We start from the raw sequence: 21,008 nt of genomic DNA on the forward strand, positions 1-21,008 counted from the left end.
ATTATGGTTCTTAAAGAAAAATGGATCAAATTAATTCTTTTTTTGAGTAGAATATAGATAATTAGCTGGTGAGCAAGATTTTCCCAGGATACTTATGTTTGATCTAACATTGTAATGCTAAAATATATTTTATTTCTATCCCCACTCATTTACCTTACAAATTTAACTTAAATTTCCAAGATTCTTAACACATTGTCTTAATTTATGTCAGATTTTCTGTTACGACATCGTTTGCCCATCTGGTTATCCCATAAAGATCAGATGTTATATGGAACCAGAGGTCTTTTTTCATCAGGTTTTAATTTAATATTAAGATGTTTTTAATTGAGTCCTACTACCATAATTAACTCGTTATAAATTTTAGTTCCCAGAGAAAACTGTTGTTCAGGTATAGTATTCCCAACTTGATTATGTTTAATTGGGGATAAAATTAGCTTTAATAAATGAAATGCTTAAAGGGCACAGGCAGTTTGCTTTATAGTCATCTATTCAGATTTTATCAACCTTATATGAAAGCTGCTTATAATAAAAAATTGAGCGATTTGTGTTTTATGTATTTTCTCAATCTATTCACCATCAGAGAAAAGAGTTGAGATCCAAATATAAGCCAAAAATTTCAGTTAAACACTAGAGCTTGTTTGGATGCAGTATATAAGGCCTAGGGCCTTATCTACAGATAGTAACTGAATAATCCTTATTGTGATTGACTAGAAATATGAATAAAGGTTGAGTTAGAGGCAACTGAGGGGAAGGAGAGATGGAATTCAAGGAAGTGGAAGAGTCCGAGATCTGGGCTCTAGGAATCTTTGATCAGAAAACAAATGTCAGACTTTTCAGAGGACATGTGCGATAGACAGCCAGGAGGTTACATCATTGTGGCCATGTACTGGCTTGCTTTTTCCTTCTATTAATATTGGAACCTCTGGGCTTTAAAGTGTTGATGCATTTTTACCTGCAGTTTCCTTTAGGTGAAGGTTGTAGGGTTTCATTGGATGTTTCAGGGCTGAGAACATGGTGGTAGTAGTGTGTTCTCAGAGGGGTAACGGGAGTGTGATAGTGATATCCTGCTAAATGTTTAGTATTTCAAGCATTGGGTTTTTCTGAGATCTTGAGAAGTTATTGGTTGGTCCCTCAGTTGTAGTTCATTAAGTTCATCTTTTGGCTCTATTTTCTTAAAGAATTTAAATCTAATTTCCTAGATGGTGAATTTTAGCTACTATTTTAAAATGTTTTCTTTGGGTGTGGTAACTTAAAAAAATTGCTTTGATACTCTTCTATTAACCTTTTCAGTTTGATGCTATTTCAAGTATTATCTAGTCTTACCTTGATGATCTTTGATATGTGATATAAGCAGTCATTTACATTTTTATTTCAGAGCTCTTTAAGAGTATACTTTCAGTGTCCACGTTGTTTTGGCATTATGCCTATTTTTTCAAGTTTGAAAAATAAAAGACAAAAATTAGACTTTATTTAGTTTATTGACTGTCATTGGTGTTTTAAGGAAAATAGAAGTTCTTTTAAGGGGTAACAGGCACCTAACGAGTGCTAGAAGTCAAGAGAGTCTACTTCTGGTGACCATGGAGCACTCTTACCAGAATCCCAGAAGTTCTTGGTGTATAGTCTCTTAAAATCAGTTTTTAAAATGTGTGTGTGTGTATTTCCCAATTAAATTGCGTTCTATTTTAAGCAAAATGCTCTTGTTAAAAGAAAAACTAAAAGCTGGGGTTAATGCCAAAATTGAACCCTCGGTTGTTTTTTTTTTTAATACTTCACAGTCAGAGACCATCTTCATAATGTCAGAGAATAACCTCTTTAACCTCACTGGAAACTCTTCACTCAACCAGGAGGATAAGAAATTATGTATTATGTGGTTATAATTAAGAACTTGTAATAAGTGGGATACTCAGTGGGTTTAATGAGTAGAATGCAGACTTGAGGGCTAGGAGATAGATTCTACATCAAATATTTGATGTATGGAGACTTCTTGGGTTATTCAGTATCAGACCTTTTCAAATAAACCTTTTCTATTTTACAATTTTATATATCTTTGATAATGGATGAGACTATTAGTGTGAATAATACTGCTTTTCCTAAAATGTTGCCTCTGTTTTGACTCTGGGCCTTCCAGTATTACTACTGCTTTCTCCTGGAGGGTTCTTCGCCATCTAGGAGTGGAATAAGGGAAATCATGGAGATAAAGGAAAGTTCTGGAGAGTTATAGTTTTGAAGAAGAAAGTACCGGAGAATACCTACTGGAAGGAGGGAGGTAGCCTCAATGTGTGTTGATAATTCACCTTGATAAATAATTTATTAACAATTGTAGACAGGGCATTTCTTGTTTCTTATATAATACTGATGAAGTGAGTCTTTTTTTTTTTTTTTTACTCGTATGACCACCTAATGCTAGCACGTAAAACATGGTTGAAAGTTATGAAACAGAACCTCTGTCGCCAACCAGCTTGTGCCTTTGTTTTAACTTCATCAGTTTTCTGTTGTTTTGGCCATGACTAATGAAGTTTAATTGAACAGATTTTTTTTGAATACCTCTAATGTGCTAACTATACTTTCTTAAGCATTAGGGAGCTAAACAGCTCTTAACGGAGTCTACTGAAGAAGGCAGAGACACAAACTCTTTGCATAGGCTACTTTGGGAGTACAGAGGAAGGGCACATCTCCCACTTGATCTGAGTTGTTAATCTTGAGGAGAGTTTGTGGCCAGAAACAGACACAACATAACCAGATACCTATTAGAAAAACAGCATGGTGGTGGGTTAATGGCAAACAGTACTGTATGGTGTTTGTTTTTTTTTTTTTTTTTTTTTGGTGATTTCAGTCAGATTTTAAGAATTAGAAATTGAAAGAAAGTAGACGTTTTAGTTAATTGAAATTTCGTCAGTTCTGCTTTGTGAAACTTTACAAGTATTTTTTTTTTTCTGGTACAACTATGTTGACATGACTTTTCCTCTGAGCAAGTAATTTTTTTCTAGATGAATCTATTCTGATTTGTGTGAACTATTTTTCTGTGTGAATTTCATCTTTTTAATATCTTCTGCACTTTCTTTTTTAAGTATTCATTTTTGTGACTGACTTGATAATTGCTTCTCATATTTGACTATGTAATGACATACATCATTAGAATCTTTGATTTTTTTCTGGTGATTGAGTGGTAAAATATTTAGTATACATATTTTAAGCTTGATACCACTGTTTGCTTTCCCTTTAATATTTAAATTAGGTTTTGGTTTGCTAGCACTTAAAACATGGTTGAAAGTTATGAAACAGAAGACACAGCTGGGTGAAGGTATACTATTCTGAGAAGTTGTAATGTGAAAAAGAAGCTGCTTTTTTTCTTATGAGGTATTTCCAGATTGATGGGCGCAAGTGCAAAAATCAAATTTCGATTTAAAAAGTTTGCCAATAAATTGCTTTGAAACAAAGAGAAACCTTAGTTGTTTTTTTTTTTTAACTTAAGAGATAATTTTAGGAGACACTTAAGCTAGGTACAATATAATAGTGATATCATAATGAAAAATTTAACTGTAAATAATTAGAGGAAAAATAGTAAGACTTTTAGACAGTTTTTCTTTCCTTTCCAGTTTTAATTACAGATCTAACTTTGATGATACCATTTCAAACTGGTATTTTAAAGAACCAAAATTTGCTGAATTTGCTTTAAAATTCACTTAGATAAATAAGAAGTAGAATCAGCATCAACATTTTATACATTAATTTTTCCTATCAAGTGGTGAGACAAAAATTCCATTAACTCAACTATGTGTCTTTGACCCTCTGCGAGGGCCCAGTATTTATGAAAATATATTTCTCTTCCTCTTGAAACAACTATTTTTTTCCTGAAAGACCATCATGTGATATTTCTTATAATTCTTATCTTAATAACACTTGTATTATTAGACCATAATAATTTTGGAGTTAGCACTGTGAGAGCAGTAGCTTAGTACAGTAATGAGTAATCAAGTACAAGTACAAGAACCTGTAGTCTCTGCCACCAACAAACTGTGACCTTAGAATGGCAAACTAATCATTTATTCTTCGTGGATCTCAGTGCTTTTACTCTAAAATATGAGGGCTTTCTTTGACTTCTAAAGCTTCTCTTATTCCCTAAATTTATGGTTTTGTTTAAAATATGGTCAAAATCTGATGGACCAAAAATAATACTTGAAATTTTTATGTCAACCAAAATACATACTTAAGTTTAAATAGTTTAAAATTAAGAGCTGCTTTTGCAAGAATTAACCCTTTATCAGTTTAATATTCCTTCCTTTATACATTTCAAAGCTTATGTCTGTCTACAACAGAATAACTGGGTTAAAAAAATGAAAAATTCATCATTTGCATGATGACAAGTACTTGTTTTTTGGTTATTTCCTTATTTGAGCTTATTAATTATAATTAAAAATTATAATTAAAACTAAGATTTTATAAAACAAATCTTAATTATTTAAAAGTTTAGAAATTAGTTTTCTTTTTGTAACAAGATCTAAGAAAATGATGTGTATTAAAACATACCATCTGACCAATATTTGTTCCATAGTTATGTCATTAACTGATTAAAGTGATCATGTGATTTCATTTACTTTATACATTCGTTTAATCATGCTTGATCCTCTATTCTATAATTTCTTAGTATCTTTGGTTAATACATTCCTAAAATACTTGTTCTAGTACACTAGTTTTAACAGTAACTGCTGCTTTATTAATTTATAAATTTAACATAATTTTATCATTTAATATTTTAGAAAATAACAATTTATAAAATTTCCTTGCCTGAATCAATAGGACTGTAAATGTTGCCTATATGTTCCATTCTTAGATGTCAGCAACAATTCGTAATTTTGCCACATGGTGTCGCCTAAATGTATTTCTTAACCTGGCTTGAGAAGGAATTTCAGTGTTATATTGATCCTCCCCACTCCATGGCTTGGTTATTTTTTGGGTTTAGAATCAGTAAAATCTGTGAGAAGCTGCACGTAGTCTTCAGCATATCATGCCTTTATTTTTGCTTCCTCTTTAATATTTAGTAGACAATAATTACTTATGCTATTGCAGTATAATTTAGTGAATTATATAAGGGCTAGTAAATGGAGACAGAAGATGTTTTGGAAGATTGGTTTTACTGTGGTGAACTTTTTCAAATCATCATCTGTGCTTTTAACTACTTTAAAATTATTCAGTGTCAGTCGCTTCTAGGCTTTTTGGTTAAGGTTGAATATAGTATCTACTACTTACTAGTTAATTTTGGATATATAATCTATCCTAGATTAATACATCCTCTATCTAAGACCTGGTAGCACATTACCTCCAAGAATGGTATGCTTCCCTCTAGGGATTTAAAACAAAAGAAAACAATAAAAAACTGTTGTCTCCCTAATTGGAAGCTTTAAATTACCAGACTATTAATAACTACTTGGTTTTTCTTGCTCCTTAAATCATATTTGGTTAAAGATACATTAGTTACATGCGTGCCATTATATCATGGCAAGTGACATTTAAGCTATAAAAATGGCCTGTATGTGGATTTTTATATACACAGTACATATGAAAATGATTCATTTGGCTAGCTATATACCTTTATGCATTGCTTTGATTCAGTAAATATAATATATACCACACTGATAATGATTTCTATTATAATGTAGCTATAACTTTGATTTAAAAGTATATAGGAATGCAGTCATTAGAAAACATCAATCTGTTGTAATTGTATAGCCTGATAATTTGGTGAAGGTACTCTGAAACCCCTGTTTTGTTATGTGTTTAAACAGTATAGCTCGATTTTTATACACAGATTAATTCAAGGGATTGACACTCGAATAAATAAATTTGAATAAATAAAAAATGTAAACTAAGGTGTACAATTCCAGCTTCTTTTGTACAATAGATACTTATGTTGACCTTTACTTACAGTGGATTGCTATTGTAGCGTAATCAAGTCCTCTGAACTTGCATTCTCCTGTTCAGAATGCTCTATGGTTTGGCTCCATCTTACCCAACCAAATAGAAATAGCTCTTGCTTTGATCATCTGAAGAACATGCCGTGCTCATTGGTATTCCAGGCTTTTCCTAGTTCTGCTCACTCCGCTTGGAATATTCTGCTTACTCTTGTCTACTTAGTCTCTTATATTAGGCTTTTCTTGGACACAGTAACTGATGACTTTTTTCTTATCATATTAGTCAACAGTTTAGTAATTTTTACATTACTGTATATTTACTGTTATAAAATTTTTGATCCATCAGGTTTATAAAGCCAAGGGACTTTGTAGATATATATATTTTTTTATTGTTGTTACTATGTCCTCCATTGTATAGGTCAGTACTCTCTCCTCTAATTCTCAGTGTGTGGTACTTTTCATATAATTGAAAGTGATTAATTATTGCTGTAAGATTAAAAGAAGGATTCTGAGAAAAGATAAATTTTGGCTGTGCTTTGAGCAGAAAGAAGAACAGGTTGGAAAAGGAATATCTGAGATATGGAGTTGGTACAGATACAGAACAATTAAATTATGAATGGTGGTTAATAGGATTATATGTATTTATATTTCACTGAAGTAGAAGTATAGCTTTTAAAATGCTGATGAAATGAGTGTTTCAAAATAGAGAAAACTTTGAAATACAGAGTCATGAATTATTTATATTGAATATGTATCATATGTATATATATATATATAAATGAAATTTGAATAGTGGAAAAAAAGGAGATTATAGTTGTAGGAATATAGAATAAAATGGATCATATTATGTGTAATTTTATAATTTTATTGACTGTTATGACAACTTCTTAAGTTCATTACATAAGCCACAGTAATATTTAGTGCCATGTGTATAACATTTTTCAAGACTTCACAAATGGAAAATTTAGCTTACTGTATGTTATTTCTAAACTTAGTTTACGCTAGCATTGCTTTTCTTCATCATTCTTCTACACAGGTGTAGACTGAGAAGATAGCATTCTTCCTTTAAAATTAGTTTCCTAAAAAGCCCTGCAACTTCAGGATGCTAAGATAACAGTCTTATTTGGAATGTACTGGAATTCTGCGCGTTCAGTTATTTTTTGTTTTCAAAAGAAGAAATAGTAGTGTGACTTATCTTAGAGTCTAAAAAATAGTTTTTCGTCTTTCATACCAGTTACTTTAAAGTTTATATGGAATTGTTCTTCAAACTGAAAACTAGTACAGTCTTCAAAGATATAGAATATGCTATATATACAATTAGTTTTAAGTAACTTTAAAAAATTTTCATCACATCTTTATAGATCAAATCACATATCTACAATGTTATTTCTTAATGAATATAATAAAAATTAGCATTCTAATTAGTGAGAATTTTACCTAGTTTATCTTTCTTTTGGCTCTTATTCTTACATAATAGAAGACTAAACATAGCACATCTAATAATTCCAGTTTTATAGAAAACAAGATTTTGTCTGTGATCATTGAAGTTTAGAAGATTCTATTGACTTTTCGACATGCCTTTTCTTTTCCCTAGACTCTTTCTTGTGTCTTGATAACTGAACAATCCCTTTTGAAATAATTTCTCAGAATAATTTATTAACAATCAGTGCTTTTTTAAAGGAATGACACTGCAGTGCCACCATTAGCATAAATCAGGTATGTATATGTGTTTGTGTACATATACACACGCACACCTCTATACACATAACACACCTCAGTCTGGATTCTCTGTTCTATTGCATTGATCTATTTTACTACATTGTCTTAATTACATAACTTTATGAAAAGTCTTAATATTTGGTAGAGAATATCGTCCTACTTTTTTCCCCTTATAGTTATCTTGGCTCTTCTCAGCCCTTATATTTCCACATGAATTTTAGAATCAGATTGTGAATTTATTGCAAGAAAATCTTCCTGGGAATTTGATTGGAATCAAATTGAATCTGTAGATCAATTAGCAAAGAACTAATATTTTTATAATAGTGGGCCTTCAGATTCATGAACAATATAGATCTCTCCATTTATTTAGGCTTTCTTTAATTTCTCTAAACATTCAGTGGTTCAGTAGTTTACTGTGTAAATATCTCTTGCATCTTTCATTAGATTTACCTGTAGGTATTTAATGTTTTTCAATGCCATAGGAAAAAGGTGCCTTTTAATGTCAATTTCTCACTGTTCCTCTTTATAGAAATATAATGTATTTTTTGTATATTGAATAAAACTGTTTGATTCTAATGGTTTGACTCTAAAGTGTTCTCATACACAGTTATGTCAACTTCATATAATGAGCTTTTTTCTTCTTTTCTGTCTTTATACTTTTTTCCTTGCCTTATTGCACTAGCTAGAACCACTTTCCAGCATTGAATACAAATGATGATAAAAAGCATCCTTGTAACCTTTCAATATTTCTCCATTAAGGTATGTTTGTTGTAGCTTTTATTATAGAAGCTGTTTATCATATTAAGGATATTCTCTTCTATTCCTAGTTCGTTAAGAGTTTTTTTTTTAAATCAGGAATGGGTGATGAGTTTTATGAAATGCTCTTCTGCATCTATTTAATTATATCATTTTGTCTGTTATTCGTTTAATGTGATGAATTGCATTGATTGGTATTTGAATGTGACATCAACCTTGTATTTCTGAATTAAATTCAATTTGATCATGGTACATTGTCTTTAATTTATTGCTAAATTTGGTTTTTGATATATTTTTTCAGACAAAATCTGTGTTCATTAGTGAGATTGGTACATACTTTTCCTTATTAAAAACAGTTGAGAAGTTCTCTTTTACTGTTCTATGGAAGTTTAATATCATTTACGAAGACATCTTAGAGTTTTCAGCCTTTTATTGCAATATATGCATTTTTAGGCCGCATATTTGCCTCTTAAATATATGGTTATAGTTGCATGACATACATTTTGAAATATTTTATTGTTATTTATTTCAGGATGTTTTGATTTATTCTTGAACATGAGTATAAATTTCAAAACCTATGGAGATTTTTGTAGTTACATTTTTGGTTTTTATTTTACTGTGATCAGAAAATATATTATGTATCTTTTTAGTCCTTTGCTTTTTTTTAAGTTATCAAAGTAAATATTCCATGCCTGCTTAAAAAGAATTCGATTGCAATGGTTAATTGCAGTGTATTAGTTTGCTAGGGTTGCTGTGGCAAAGTACCACAATCTGGGTGGCTTAAGCAACAGAAATTTATTCTCCCACAGTTCTGGAGGCTAGAAGTCAGAAATTAAGGCGTTGGCAGGATCATGTTCCTTCTGAAGCTGATAGGGGAGAATTTCCTTGCTTCTTTTAGCTTCTGGTGTTTGCCAGCAGTCCTTGAATTCGTTGGCATGTAGATGCAGTACTCCAGTGTCTGCCTCTTGTAACATGGTCATCTTAACCCTGTGTGTCTTCACATGGCATATGTCTCTCTGTGTTTTTCTATTCTTATAAGGATACCAATCATTAGATTAAGGTCCAGCCTACTCCAGTATGACCTTATATTAACTAATAACATTTGCAATGACCCTATTTCCAAATAAGATCACATTCTGAGGTACTAGGGGTTAGGATTTCAATATATCTTTTTGGGCACACAATTTAACTCAAAGACATATATATATGTATGCATATATGTGTGTATATGTATATATGTATATATACACACACACACTCACATATATATCTCAGTTAGGCCAGGTTTGTTAATTGTATTTAAATTTATTCATGATATTTTGGTCTGTTTATTCTATTACTTACTATGAGATGGTTATGAAAATCATCCACAATGATTACAGATTTGTATTTTCCTCTTTTTGGTTTGTCAATTTTTGCTTTATAGATTTTGAGGTTATGTATTAGGTGCTTAGAAATCTAGAATTATTTTTCTGGTTAAGTGTACCTTTTATCATTATACTATGTCATTCTATCTATATTACGCATTCCTTCCTTAAACTGTACTTCCTCTGATATTAACATATATGCTTTCTTTTGGTTAGTTTGCATGTTATATATTTTCTATTTTTTAACTTTTATTTTTCCTTTATCTTGGCCTTAAGATGAGCACAGTGTGTAGTTAGTTTTTTTGTTGTTGCTGCTGCTGTTTGTTTTTGTTGAAAGTCTGTCCTTTAAGTGCTTGGTCAGCTTGCATTTAGTGTACTTATTGATATGCATGTAATTATTAAGTCTCTTATTTTCCCATTTGCTTTTTATTCTTTGTTCAATTTTCCTGTTCTTTTTCCTTTTTCTCCTTTCTTGCCTTTTGATAGATTATTTCTTTGTCTTTTATTCCCTCTCCTTCTTTTAACTGGAATAGTCACAAATTCTTCACTATTCTTTAGTGATAATACCGTAGACTCCAGCATGCATTCTTAACTTATTGAAGCCTAATATTATTTAATGCTTTTATCACATTCCAGACAATTCAAGGACCTTAGTACACTTTAAGTTCTCTTATTTCTTCTTTCAGTTTACATAGTGTCTTGGTATTTCCATCTGTTTTAAACCTATATTTTTAATCTTACATACCTAATTATAAGAGTTTTTAGTTAACATAAATTTATATTCATTTACCATTTACATATTTATTATTTTCTTTCCTTTTTATTTCCTCCTCTCCAAGCTTCCATCCACTGTTATTGTTTATTCTGACCAAAGAAATTCATTTGTATTTCCTTTGGTGTGGATATGCTTATGACAAACTACCTTAGTTTAATTTGTCTGAATATGTCTTTTGAAAGGGTATTTTTCTAGAAAGCAGTTATTTTTTTGAGGTTATAATTCCACTCACTGTTTCTGGCTTCCATTGTTTCTGTTGAGAAGTCAGCTGTAATTTACTCATTATTCTTTTGAATGTAAACATTTTTGCCCCTTTGCTGCTTTTAGTATTTTCTCTTTATCTGTGATTTTCAGAAGTGTTAGTGTGATGGACTTATATATAGTTTTCTTAGTCTTTATCTTAATTGGGACTTTACTTCTAAAATCTGTGGATCAGTGTTTTTACTTTTTTTCGAAAGTTCTAAGTTATTCTGTTTTCGGATACTGCTTTTGTGCCACTTACCTCCTTTATATATGGTATTCCAATTACACACATTTGACCTTTTTACTCTATCTCATATATCTATTATATTCTTTCTGCATTTCTTATTCTTTTGTATGTTTAGTCTGCATATTTTCTTCAGACCTATCTTTTGATTCATGAATTTTTTTCATCTGTGTCTAATATGCTGATGAAACGATTTGGATTTATTTCTCAGTTCTAGAGTTTCATTTGACTCTTAAAAATAATGTTCATGTTTCCTTCAAAACTTTTAGTCTTGTCTTTTATTTCCTTGAGTATATGAGGCATAGTTATTTTAATACCAAGTTCTGAAAACTTTATGTAAACTTTTTTGTAGATTCGTTACTATTGACTTGTTATTGTTGGTTTTAGGTCACATTGTTTTATCTCTTTATATGATTTTATTTATTTATTTAAATTAAGTTTATTGGGGTAACATTGGTTAATACAATTATATAATTTTCAGGTGTACATTATAATTTGACATCTATATATTCTATTGTGTTTACCACCCAAAGTCCAGTTTCCTTCAGCTACCATATATTTGATCCCCTTTACCCACTTCACTCTCTTTCTATCCCCTATATTTGACCCCTTTACTCTGTCTGCCTCTCCCCCTCCTCCCCCATCCCCTACCCTCTGGTAGTCCATGTCCATGAGTCTCTGTTTGTCTTGTTCATTTGTTGCTTTTAGGTTTATATCCCACATACAAGTGATATCATGTGATTTTTCAACTTTTTCTGTCTGGCTTATTTCACTTAGCATGATTATCTCGAGGTCCATTCATGTTGTTGCAAATGACAGTATTTCATCTCTTTTTATGGCTGAGTAACATTCCATTGTATATATGTACCACAGCTTCCTTAGTCAATCGTCTGTCGTAGGACACTTCGGTTGCTTCCATGTCCTGGCCACTGTGAATAATGCTGCTATGAACATTGGTGTGCAAACCTCTTTTCAGTATGGGTTTTCACGTCTTTGGGGTAAATACCCAGTAGAGGGATTGCTGGATCATATGGGAGATCAATTCTTAGTTTTTTGAGGAACCTCCATACTGTTTTCCATAGCGGCCGTACCAATTTGCAGTCCCACCAGCAGTGTATGAGGGTTCCTTTTTCTCTGCATCCTCTCCAGCATTTGTTATTACTTGTCCTGTTGATTATAGCTATTCTAACAGGTGTGAGATGGTATCTCATTGTGGTTTTGATTTGCATTTCCCTAATAGCTAGCGATGTTGAACATCTTTTCAAATATTTGTTAGCCATTTGTATGTCCACTAGGGAGAAGTGTCTGTTCAGGTCCTCTGCCCATTTTTTGATTGGATCATTTAGTTTTTTGTTGTTATTGAATTGTATGAGTTCTTTGTATATTTTGGATATTAGGCCCTGATTAGAAGCATTGCTTGCAGATGTATTTTTCCATTCACATGGTTGTGTATGACGTTATTTTTTATTGAATGCCAGATATTGTAGATGAAAAAAAGTACAAATAATTTGAAAGATAGCATGGTGTTATTTTTATTCAGACAAGATTTATTTTTGCTTCAGAAAGGTCACCAAGTGACTGACCATCCCTGATTTCCTTAATTTAGGCAGGAATTGAGAAGATTTGAAGTTGAATTTAGTCTCCATTAAAGTCCGTCTACTTCTGATCCAATTTTATTCAAGGTTTGAGGCATACCTCATCAGTAGCTCTGCAGCTCCTATTTTTGTCTTCTTCTCCTCAGAAATTTGTCTATCTCTTGTCATCTTCCCTTGCCTCTCAGATCTCTCTTCAGAATTTGCTAGTCCTTCTAGGGAAACACACCTCCAAAAGATGTGCATACCTCTCTGAATTTACTTCTTGTCTAGGATTTCATAATTCTTCACCGTCTTGGTCATTCTCAGTGCTTTCAGATAGATATTTTTGCTTTTAATGTTGTCTACATTTTCTAGTTCTCACTGGGAGGGTTGATTAGTTACTTAGTTGGTCATGTAAAAATCAGAAAATATTGTAACTTTTTTCTACTGAATTATAATCTTTAAGATGGCTATTAAAAACCTACAGTTTTATGTGGATGATCAAACATTTTTCATTTGTTCATACTTCTGTGCACAATTTCTTAGCATAGAGCTGGATATACATTTCTACCAAAAAGCTTTAAGGCACATAAAGCTTTAAAGAGATAACCACTAAAATGGATGAATGTCCAAAGTTGTACTACCTATGGTTAAATGAGGCTTCAAATAGATGAAGTTTAGTTGTTAAAAGCAAAACTTTTTTTTAAGCTTAGTGTTATTTTGGCCATCTATCTCTTTTTAAGACGGAAGGAAAGGATATTGTTATTTTTCAAATTTACTTAGATCCTTTGGCTATCTGCTTATCAGAAATTGAGTAATTTCATTTGCTTTTAAAATTCTTTCTTTCTTAGTAGAGTAGTACCTCTTGGAAACACCAGCTACGAAGGACTTAATTTGTATAGAAACACATGGTTTTTTCTGATAATGTATTAACTCGTAATTTTCATTCAAATAGCAAAATACTGTTCTCTTGTTCATCTTTGCAGAACTTCAGAAATGATAACTATTTGTCACTTGTTTCCTTTTCTTTAAATTTATTTTCCTGTTTACTGATCAAAAGGTTTTTAACTAAAGTTATCAAGGATTCCATGCACTTCCAAGATAGGGATAACATCTGTCTAAAGACTCAATTCTTTTCTGTCTTCACTGCTTACAGACAGGGAACACAATCTCTTCAGCCTGGACCTATGTAGAAGAATTTGGAGAAAATAAACAGGTAAGAAAAAGTCTCTTAGGAATATTAAGTGATAATTTAGTTTTCAGAAAGCTGGTTTTAAATTATTCTTATAGTTATAAGGAGAAATAATTTAAATTGTCCAATAAAACTGTGAAATATTTTGATTATTATACTTTTGCTAATTATAGATTCATTAAGTAAAGTTTTAAAAAATTAAACTGGTTTCCATATTTCAGATCTTCTAAAACTTTTAACATGCAAGTGTTCATTGTGAACCACCAAGATGGCAAACTGTGTTTTATGGTAGATGTAGTCGGAGTGAGTATATTATGTGTAGATTATCCAGCATTTCTCAAACGTACCTGAAAATGGAACTCTCATTTTTTTCAAGTTTATTAATCCAAAATTATTGTTGATACAATTTAGAATAAAAGTTATGTTTATAAATATTCACTGTTAGTTTTTTCAACATGGTACTGAGAAAGAAAAGTTTTAGTAGGAAATTAAAGGTAGCTTATAGTTTGAATAAAGATTATTACTATCCAAACTCCTTTTTACATGTAAAGGCAAAAAGAATGTTGTGGTTTCCTGGGTAGCAATCCAAGTACTAGTTCTGTGTTCTTGAGTAAGTTACTTTGCCTTTCTGTGCATACATTATTTTGTTGTTAAAAAGGAAAATAAGAATACTTATCTTGCAAGGATTAAATAGTGCCGATTGTGTATCGTTATTTTTGGCACTTAGTACTCAACAGACATTAACTTTTATTAGTAAAACTTTTATTGCAGATACAAAGAAATATATTTGTTATGCTTGAGAGTTATAAGTTTATTTTTATAGATCTTAATCTTAGCATAGACATTCAAATATGTGATGCTATTCTCAGAACTACCTTTTCCTATGAATTTTTATATTTGAAATTTTGATTTATGAGGACTAATTTTAGATATTAGATAGAAATGAAACTTGAAAAGAGTTACCTTTTCTAAGGCTTTTATATTCTCTTTGCTTTTGCCTAGATAGTATTTCTAGTGAGCTGTACTGAAGCCTAGATTGCTATAGGTCAGATCATAATTTTCCCTCTTATAGGCCGCTGTTGTATTACTCTTTCTGAGTGGTTTAGAAACTAGCATTAAAATGAATTTGAGATAATTGATCTCTTAATACGAAGATAACAGACTGGAAGCTCTGGATAATGTTTGTTTGGGGTATAGCTAGATACCTATTGGTTCTCTTTGAGTTCTTTTTTCGTTTGTTTGTTACATCTTGGGCCTCGGAAGGTATTTGAGTTTGTAATTTTTCTGTTTTGTTTTTAAAATTTTCCTATTATATATTATTCCCATTAAAAGTTCTTCTCAAACTGATTTATAAAGTTGTTCAGTGAAATAACTTTTTCTAAGGTCAAACAAGTTTGGGAAAAACTACGGTATACTTACTGCTCTTGGGAAATCATCATGCATATTAGCATATAGAATAATTGTAGTAGCAACCTGTTTAACCGTTAACCTCATCTTTCCTAAATTTTTCTCAAGATTTTTTTGGCTAAGTTTTTCTCATTTTTGAGGTACTTCGGTTGCATAGGCTGTAGTTTGGGAAACACTGAAACTAATTCAAAGAAACACTTACTTGCTTTAATTTATAATTATATTGAGGTACAATAAAAATACATAAAATACCCATATTTAAAGTGTATACTTTGGCTAATTTCGATTTATGTGTTCATCTGTGAAATGACACCACAATCAAAACAAGTATTTCATCACCCCTAATGTAATCCATTTCTCCTCCTACCCTCTTTCCCAAGCAACCACTGATCTGATTGCTGTCACTAGATTAGTTGGCATTTTCTAGAATTTCAAACCCTTGTTTTTGAAGGTTTAAATTATGATCTTCAGATAATTTAGAATGAAACAGCTGTAATATATTAAAAACAAAAGTACAACTATCTGACATATTTATGTTTATAATTGTTACATACTATTAAAATTTTGTAGTAAAAAGTTAAAGTTCAAATAACTCAAAATAATAAGGGCAATATATTGTAAATATTAAAAATTTAAAATTCAAATAACTCAAAATAATAAGGGCAATATATTGTAAATATTAAAAATAATTTAGTTAAAAACAAGCAGATGATTTTCCCCAAAGTAATTGAATCTGAAAAATATCATTACTCTAGTAAAAATGGAGAATTCAGCAACTAGAACTTTATTAAGAAGCAGTTACAGGCAATAACATTCTTATCTAGCCATCTATTACTAAGATTAGTATACTCAAAGCCTCCTATAAATCATCTTAAAACAGAAATACTGACCTAAGCTACTTTGTGGACCTAGTCTTAGAAAAAAACATTGGTCATTTCATGTGTACTTCTTGTCCTTTGCTGTCAGTTGCCTGATAGGAAAAATTAAGTAGGAGACAGAAATACCTTTTTAAATTTTGTTGAAATATAATTGTAATAGGGAAAGTAATGAGATAAAAATACCAGTGAATTTTATAATACTAATGTGTTTTAGCCAAAAGTATCACTTTTAAAAATTTCTGGTTAATGATTTTTAACTATTTTATAGGTTTTAAGTTGCTTAATAACTGGCAATTCTGAATGTCTTTCTTCTACTTTACACTTAGCTTTTGATTTTCTGTACTAGGATGGAAAGTACAAAATAATAAATAATAAATGTTACTTCTTTTTAATATAGATGATTTTTTTATCTCTGTATTTAAACCCAGCCATCCATATTTTATGTTCTGAGTATGTACAGTGCTATTAAAAAAAATAATAATAACTTTGATTTACAGATAAAATACACCGAAGGAAAGTTATTGAGTTATTTTAGTTATGACTATTTGAATGTTAGCGACTGAAATAATAACATGGTGAAACGAGGACTTTTTTTTCAAAAAAATTAATAAATAGCCTATAAAAATCTAAAGAAATGCTTAAAATAGGTATTAAAGGTATGGGAAATGTATTTCATAGATCAAAATACCAGATGCTTCACTCTCATATACATTGCTGTTGGGATTTAAAATGGTAGCAGCTGCCTTGTACGAACAATTCCCTTCCTAGATATTTACTCAGAATTGAAAACATATGTCCATACAAAATCTTGTACACACTATTTCTTAGCAGCATTATTCATAATAGCCAAAAGGTGGAAACAACCTAAATGTCCATCCATTGACTGGTGAATGAGTAAACCAAATGTGGTATTTCAAACATACAATGAATATAAAAAGGAAAGAAGTTCTGATACATACTACAACATGGATAAAACTTGAAAACATTATGTTAAGAAGCCAGTTTAAAAAGACCACATAAATTGTATGATTCAATTTATATGAAAAATGTAGAATAGACAGGTCTATAGAAACAGAAGAATTAGTGGTTGCTGGGGCTGGGAGAGAGGGAATGGGCAGTGACTGCTAACAGGTGCAGAGTTTCTGTGTAGAGTGATGAAAGCGTTCTGGGCAGTGGGATTGGTTGCACAACTTTATGAAATAGCTGTAAATTTTGCAAACATTTTGAACCTTTCCGTCTCCTAATATTTATAGTATTTGGGGAAAATTTTTCTTCTCTTGATTTATCCTGTGTCAATAAAGTCATTAATGTTAACTTTTACAACAGTCGATTAGTGTACTTTTAAATTAAAGGCTTACAGTAGAGTGCTATCAGAAATGCATATTTTCAGACCTAAGCACTATGCCATTAACCAGTTGTTTGGCTATCTTTGTGAAATCTTCCTTTGAAGATAGCTCTTCCATCCATATTTCACGAGTAGGCTGCATTAGCTCTTGAATAGGTTTAAACCCAAAGTAAAAGTGATTTCTTTGAAAAACATTTTTCTACCTACAGAACTATTTAAAGATCTCCTCTTTTAAATCTTATTGTCTGTGACTACATTGTTAAAATTTGAAAGAGCTAGTTGTGTCAGAGATACACGGCTTAAAAGGAATTGGACTGTATTTGCGTAATCATCTTTAGGAGGAGAGAACCAGAACTTTTTTTAAAGCAATTATTTGAATTACAAGAGCACTAAAGTTTATGTTTATACTCAATACCATAACCCTTCAGACACAGTGGATCCTTTTAAGAGAAGAATTCTGTGGTACCTGGAGTTATCCCACTTTGGTATCAAAATAATTGCTTATCCAGTTTCAAAATAACATATTTTGAACTGGATGCTTTTAATGTATTTATGTCTTCTGGGAACAAACCGCTTTTATTAATCTTATGGTACCATTAATAAAAATACAAAGGTTATAAAATTATTCTAATTAGAGTTTTACAATGCTAGAAATTAAACCTATATTTAATTGATTTTTATTTTTTCGTTTTCTTTCTTAACTAGGTCCTTTCTGATGTTGCTTGAGCTTATTCTTCTGCAGTTGATCTCATTCCTGTTGGCTAAATATTAAGTCCCATGACAACATTAAGTTAATGCTCGCATGTTTTAGGCCTCATTTATAGTTACAGGAAAATATAGAAAAAGCCTTACCTGTGCATTAGATGACCTCATTCCTTTCATCCATTCTTAGAAACATCATAACTTTAAAAAATACTCATTTTATAGTATTGTCACATCCTTGGCTTATTCTGCACTGAAGAACATAGTTGAGTTTTTGGAAAGTATAGGATTTACAAATTTGGTCTTTAATATTCACACACATCTATAAATATTACAATTAATGAAGCAGGAAATTATTGATGCATAAGATGAATGTTTATTGTTGAACAGTAATATTTCTAATATATATACTTTAATTTGGTTTAATTTTTGGATTTTTCTATAGTATAAGTTGATAATGGTTTCTTGAAGTTTATTTTATAAAATCCATTTTACTCATTTTATTGTTTTATGGTACTAGTAGGATGCTAATGTTAAATTTTATGTTGAGTTGTATAAATGTTTATATTAGTATTTAAATAATGAAATATTGGACAGTTTTTTGCAGCCCAGAGGTGAATATTTTTGCTGGTTTGATGCCTAATACAGTTTTTAGAAAAGCAAATATGAATTCGCTGTTTTTTATCTTTCCTTCATGGACTAACCATTAGCGTCAGAACCAAATTTAAAAGGAGCTTCATTGTGGAACAAGAGAAATCAGAGGTTTTCTTTTTCTGTGATCAAAAAGAAGACAAAACAATTAATAGGTATCCAAGAAATAGGTATCCACAAAAGCATTTTAGTAAGATCTCTGAAACATTGTCAGCGAAAGAAATGTAATATTGACTGATAGAACTGTCAGGATTTGCCAGGTAGTGAATGCTGAAACAATCTTTACCAGCAATACAGCATTATCAGGATTTTCAGTGCTAGAACATTATGTTAAACTGTGATTATAGTTTTAATGCTTTATCTCTTTGAATTAAATTTGTATTCATAAAGATGTGCAGCATAATTGTTCATATATTTATTTACAGACTACAATTTCCGTCGCAGCTCAATAAATAGTATTTTCCCTGTTAGTGCTACCCTCTCTTCTGGGACTCCCAGCGTGCTTCCTTATACTTCAAGGCCTTATTCTTATCCAAGCTATCCCTTGTCACCAACAATATCACTTGCTAATGGCAGCCATGTTGGACAGCGACTATATATCTCCAATCAGGCCTCATTCTTCTGAAGAAAATACTGTAAACATGAATATGAAAGTTACTTTGTAAAGCATGCAAATTAAAATACTGTTTTATTTTAGAATCGGGTTTGCGCATTTGGTTTTAAATGATAAATATATATTTCACAATAGTAAAAGAAACATCAGTCATAATTCAGAATAATCCACAGTTGTAAAACTTGTGAAAATTATAAGTTTAAAAAGTTACTCAGTGGTTTCTCTTGATAACGGTATAACAAACTACTATTCTTTTTAAACTTTTGGAATTTTAAATACTTTGATTCCTGAGTGGGCAGTAGAACTCAGTAGTTTATGTTAAATTTTTGCATAATAACTTTGCTACATAGCATTTCGCAATATTAAAGCACTTGCAGACAGTGGTTACACTGAATTTGATTACCAAGGATCACTATATGTATTAGAGATTAGAGCAGTTATATAACCAGAAGTGTCTAACTATTATGTAGAAAGAAATGAAGGGCAAAAAGATTAAGATGCAAATTTTATGCAGTACTAAAGAAAAAAGCAACCTACCATTGTGGTCCTTGAAAATAACTATAAATATATTAGTTAATTACTTGTTATATAAATAAATTATAATTTTGCTGTTAATGTATTTAAGGTTTTTATAGTTATACTTCATTTGTGTTTTTGATATTCACTGTATAGTTGTTTGAGTACTGTGTTATGGTTTTTTTAATGTTGAAATCATGTGTTGTTTAATTTTTGTACTTGAATTCAAATTCTTTGACATTAAATATGTGATGCTTCTAAAATGTATGTGTTCTATTTTTTATTTTTAGTATGCACACAAAAAATTAGCTCTCACATTCAGCTTGACCTTTTCTTGAGAACAATTTTCCTTACTAGGAATGTAGCAATAGGCTGAGTGTCTTCATGGGACCAAAACAAAGATATTGCAGAAAATTGTTCGTTTTATGGAACATAGTAACAAAAACCCTTTTCCAAGACCAATAGAAATATTTCATTGGTGAACCCAGTGAAGTCTCCCCCTTTTACTTATGAATAATTAGTTAATCCAGGTCATTTTGGTTGCTTAATAATTTAGTAGTGTACATTTATAATGAATGTCTAAGGATGGTTTACATAAATGATAGAGACAAAAATATTTCCATTCTTTGATATTGACATTAACTTTGCTTATCAACTCATTGTGTAGCTGTACGAAAGGTTATGCAGAAAGTTTAACTTTATCTCTCTTCAGCTTTTTTTCACAGAGTTGGAGTAGGAAAGATTTTTCTAACTATGACTCAAAATCTAGAAGCCATAATAGAGAAGGTTGGTAGGTCCAATTAAAAAAAAAAACCTGAATGGCAAGAAAGCACCAAGGGTTATGTCAAAAGACAAATGATAAACTTGAACAATAATCACAAATCATTTCACAAAGGGCTAATCTCTAGTATTTCCATATATCAAAAAGGCCATCCATTAAGAGAAAGTGGATAAAATGTATGAGTAGGCATATGACAGATGGCCCTTAAGTGCATAAAAAGATGCTTTATCTCACTCATAAAAGAAATGCAAATTAAAAATTTAGCTTTGCAGAAATTCACATTTTGACAAACTTTTGATAAGCCTTTAAGGAAATTAACTTCCTTATATACATTGC

General features: G+C 30.9%; 1 protein-coding gene across 2 annotated transcripts in view; it reads left to right on the top strand.

The window, feature by feature from the left end:
* The window catches only part of RBM46 (RNA binding motif protein 46), a 33,588-nt gene extending 13,434 nt beyond the window's left edge, over positions 1 to 20,154 (top strand). The window contains exons 5-6 of one of the 2 annotated variants that reach the window (XM_039876350.1): positions 13,744 to 13,803; positions 18,115 to 18,268. In XM_039876350.1, coding sequence (XP_039732284.1) covers positions 13,744 to 13,799 — 56 coding nt within the window. In that variant the 3' untranslated portion in view covers positions 13,800 to 13,803; positions 18,115 to 18,268. Of the gene's footprint in view, positions 1 to 13,743; positions 13,804 to 18,114; positions 18,269 to 19,187 lie in introns of those variants that run through there. The other variant, XM_039876349.1, reaches the window with a different exon arrangement.
* The last annotated feature ends 854 nt before the right edge of the window (positions 20,155 to 21,008 follow it).

This window comes from Pteropus medius, unplaced genomic scaffold, assembly GCF_902729225.1.
Source record: "Pteropus medius unplaced genomic scaffold, Ma_sr-lr_union100, whole genome shotgun sequence".
Taxonomy (NCBI): Eukaryota; Metazoa; Chordata; class Mammalia; order Chiroptera; family Pteropodidae; genus Pteropus; species Pteropus medius.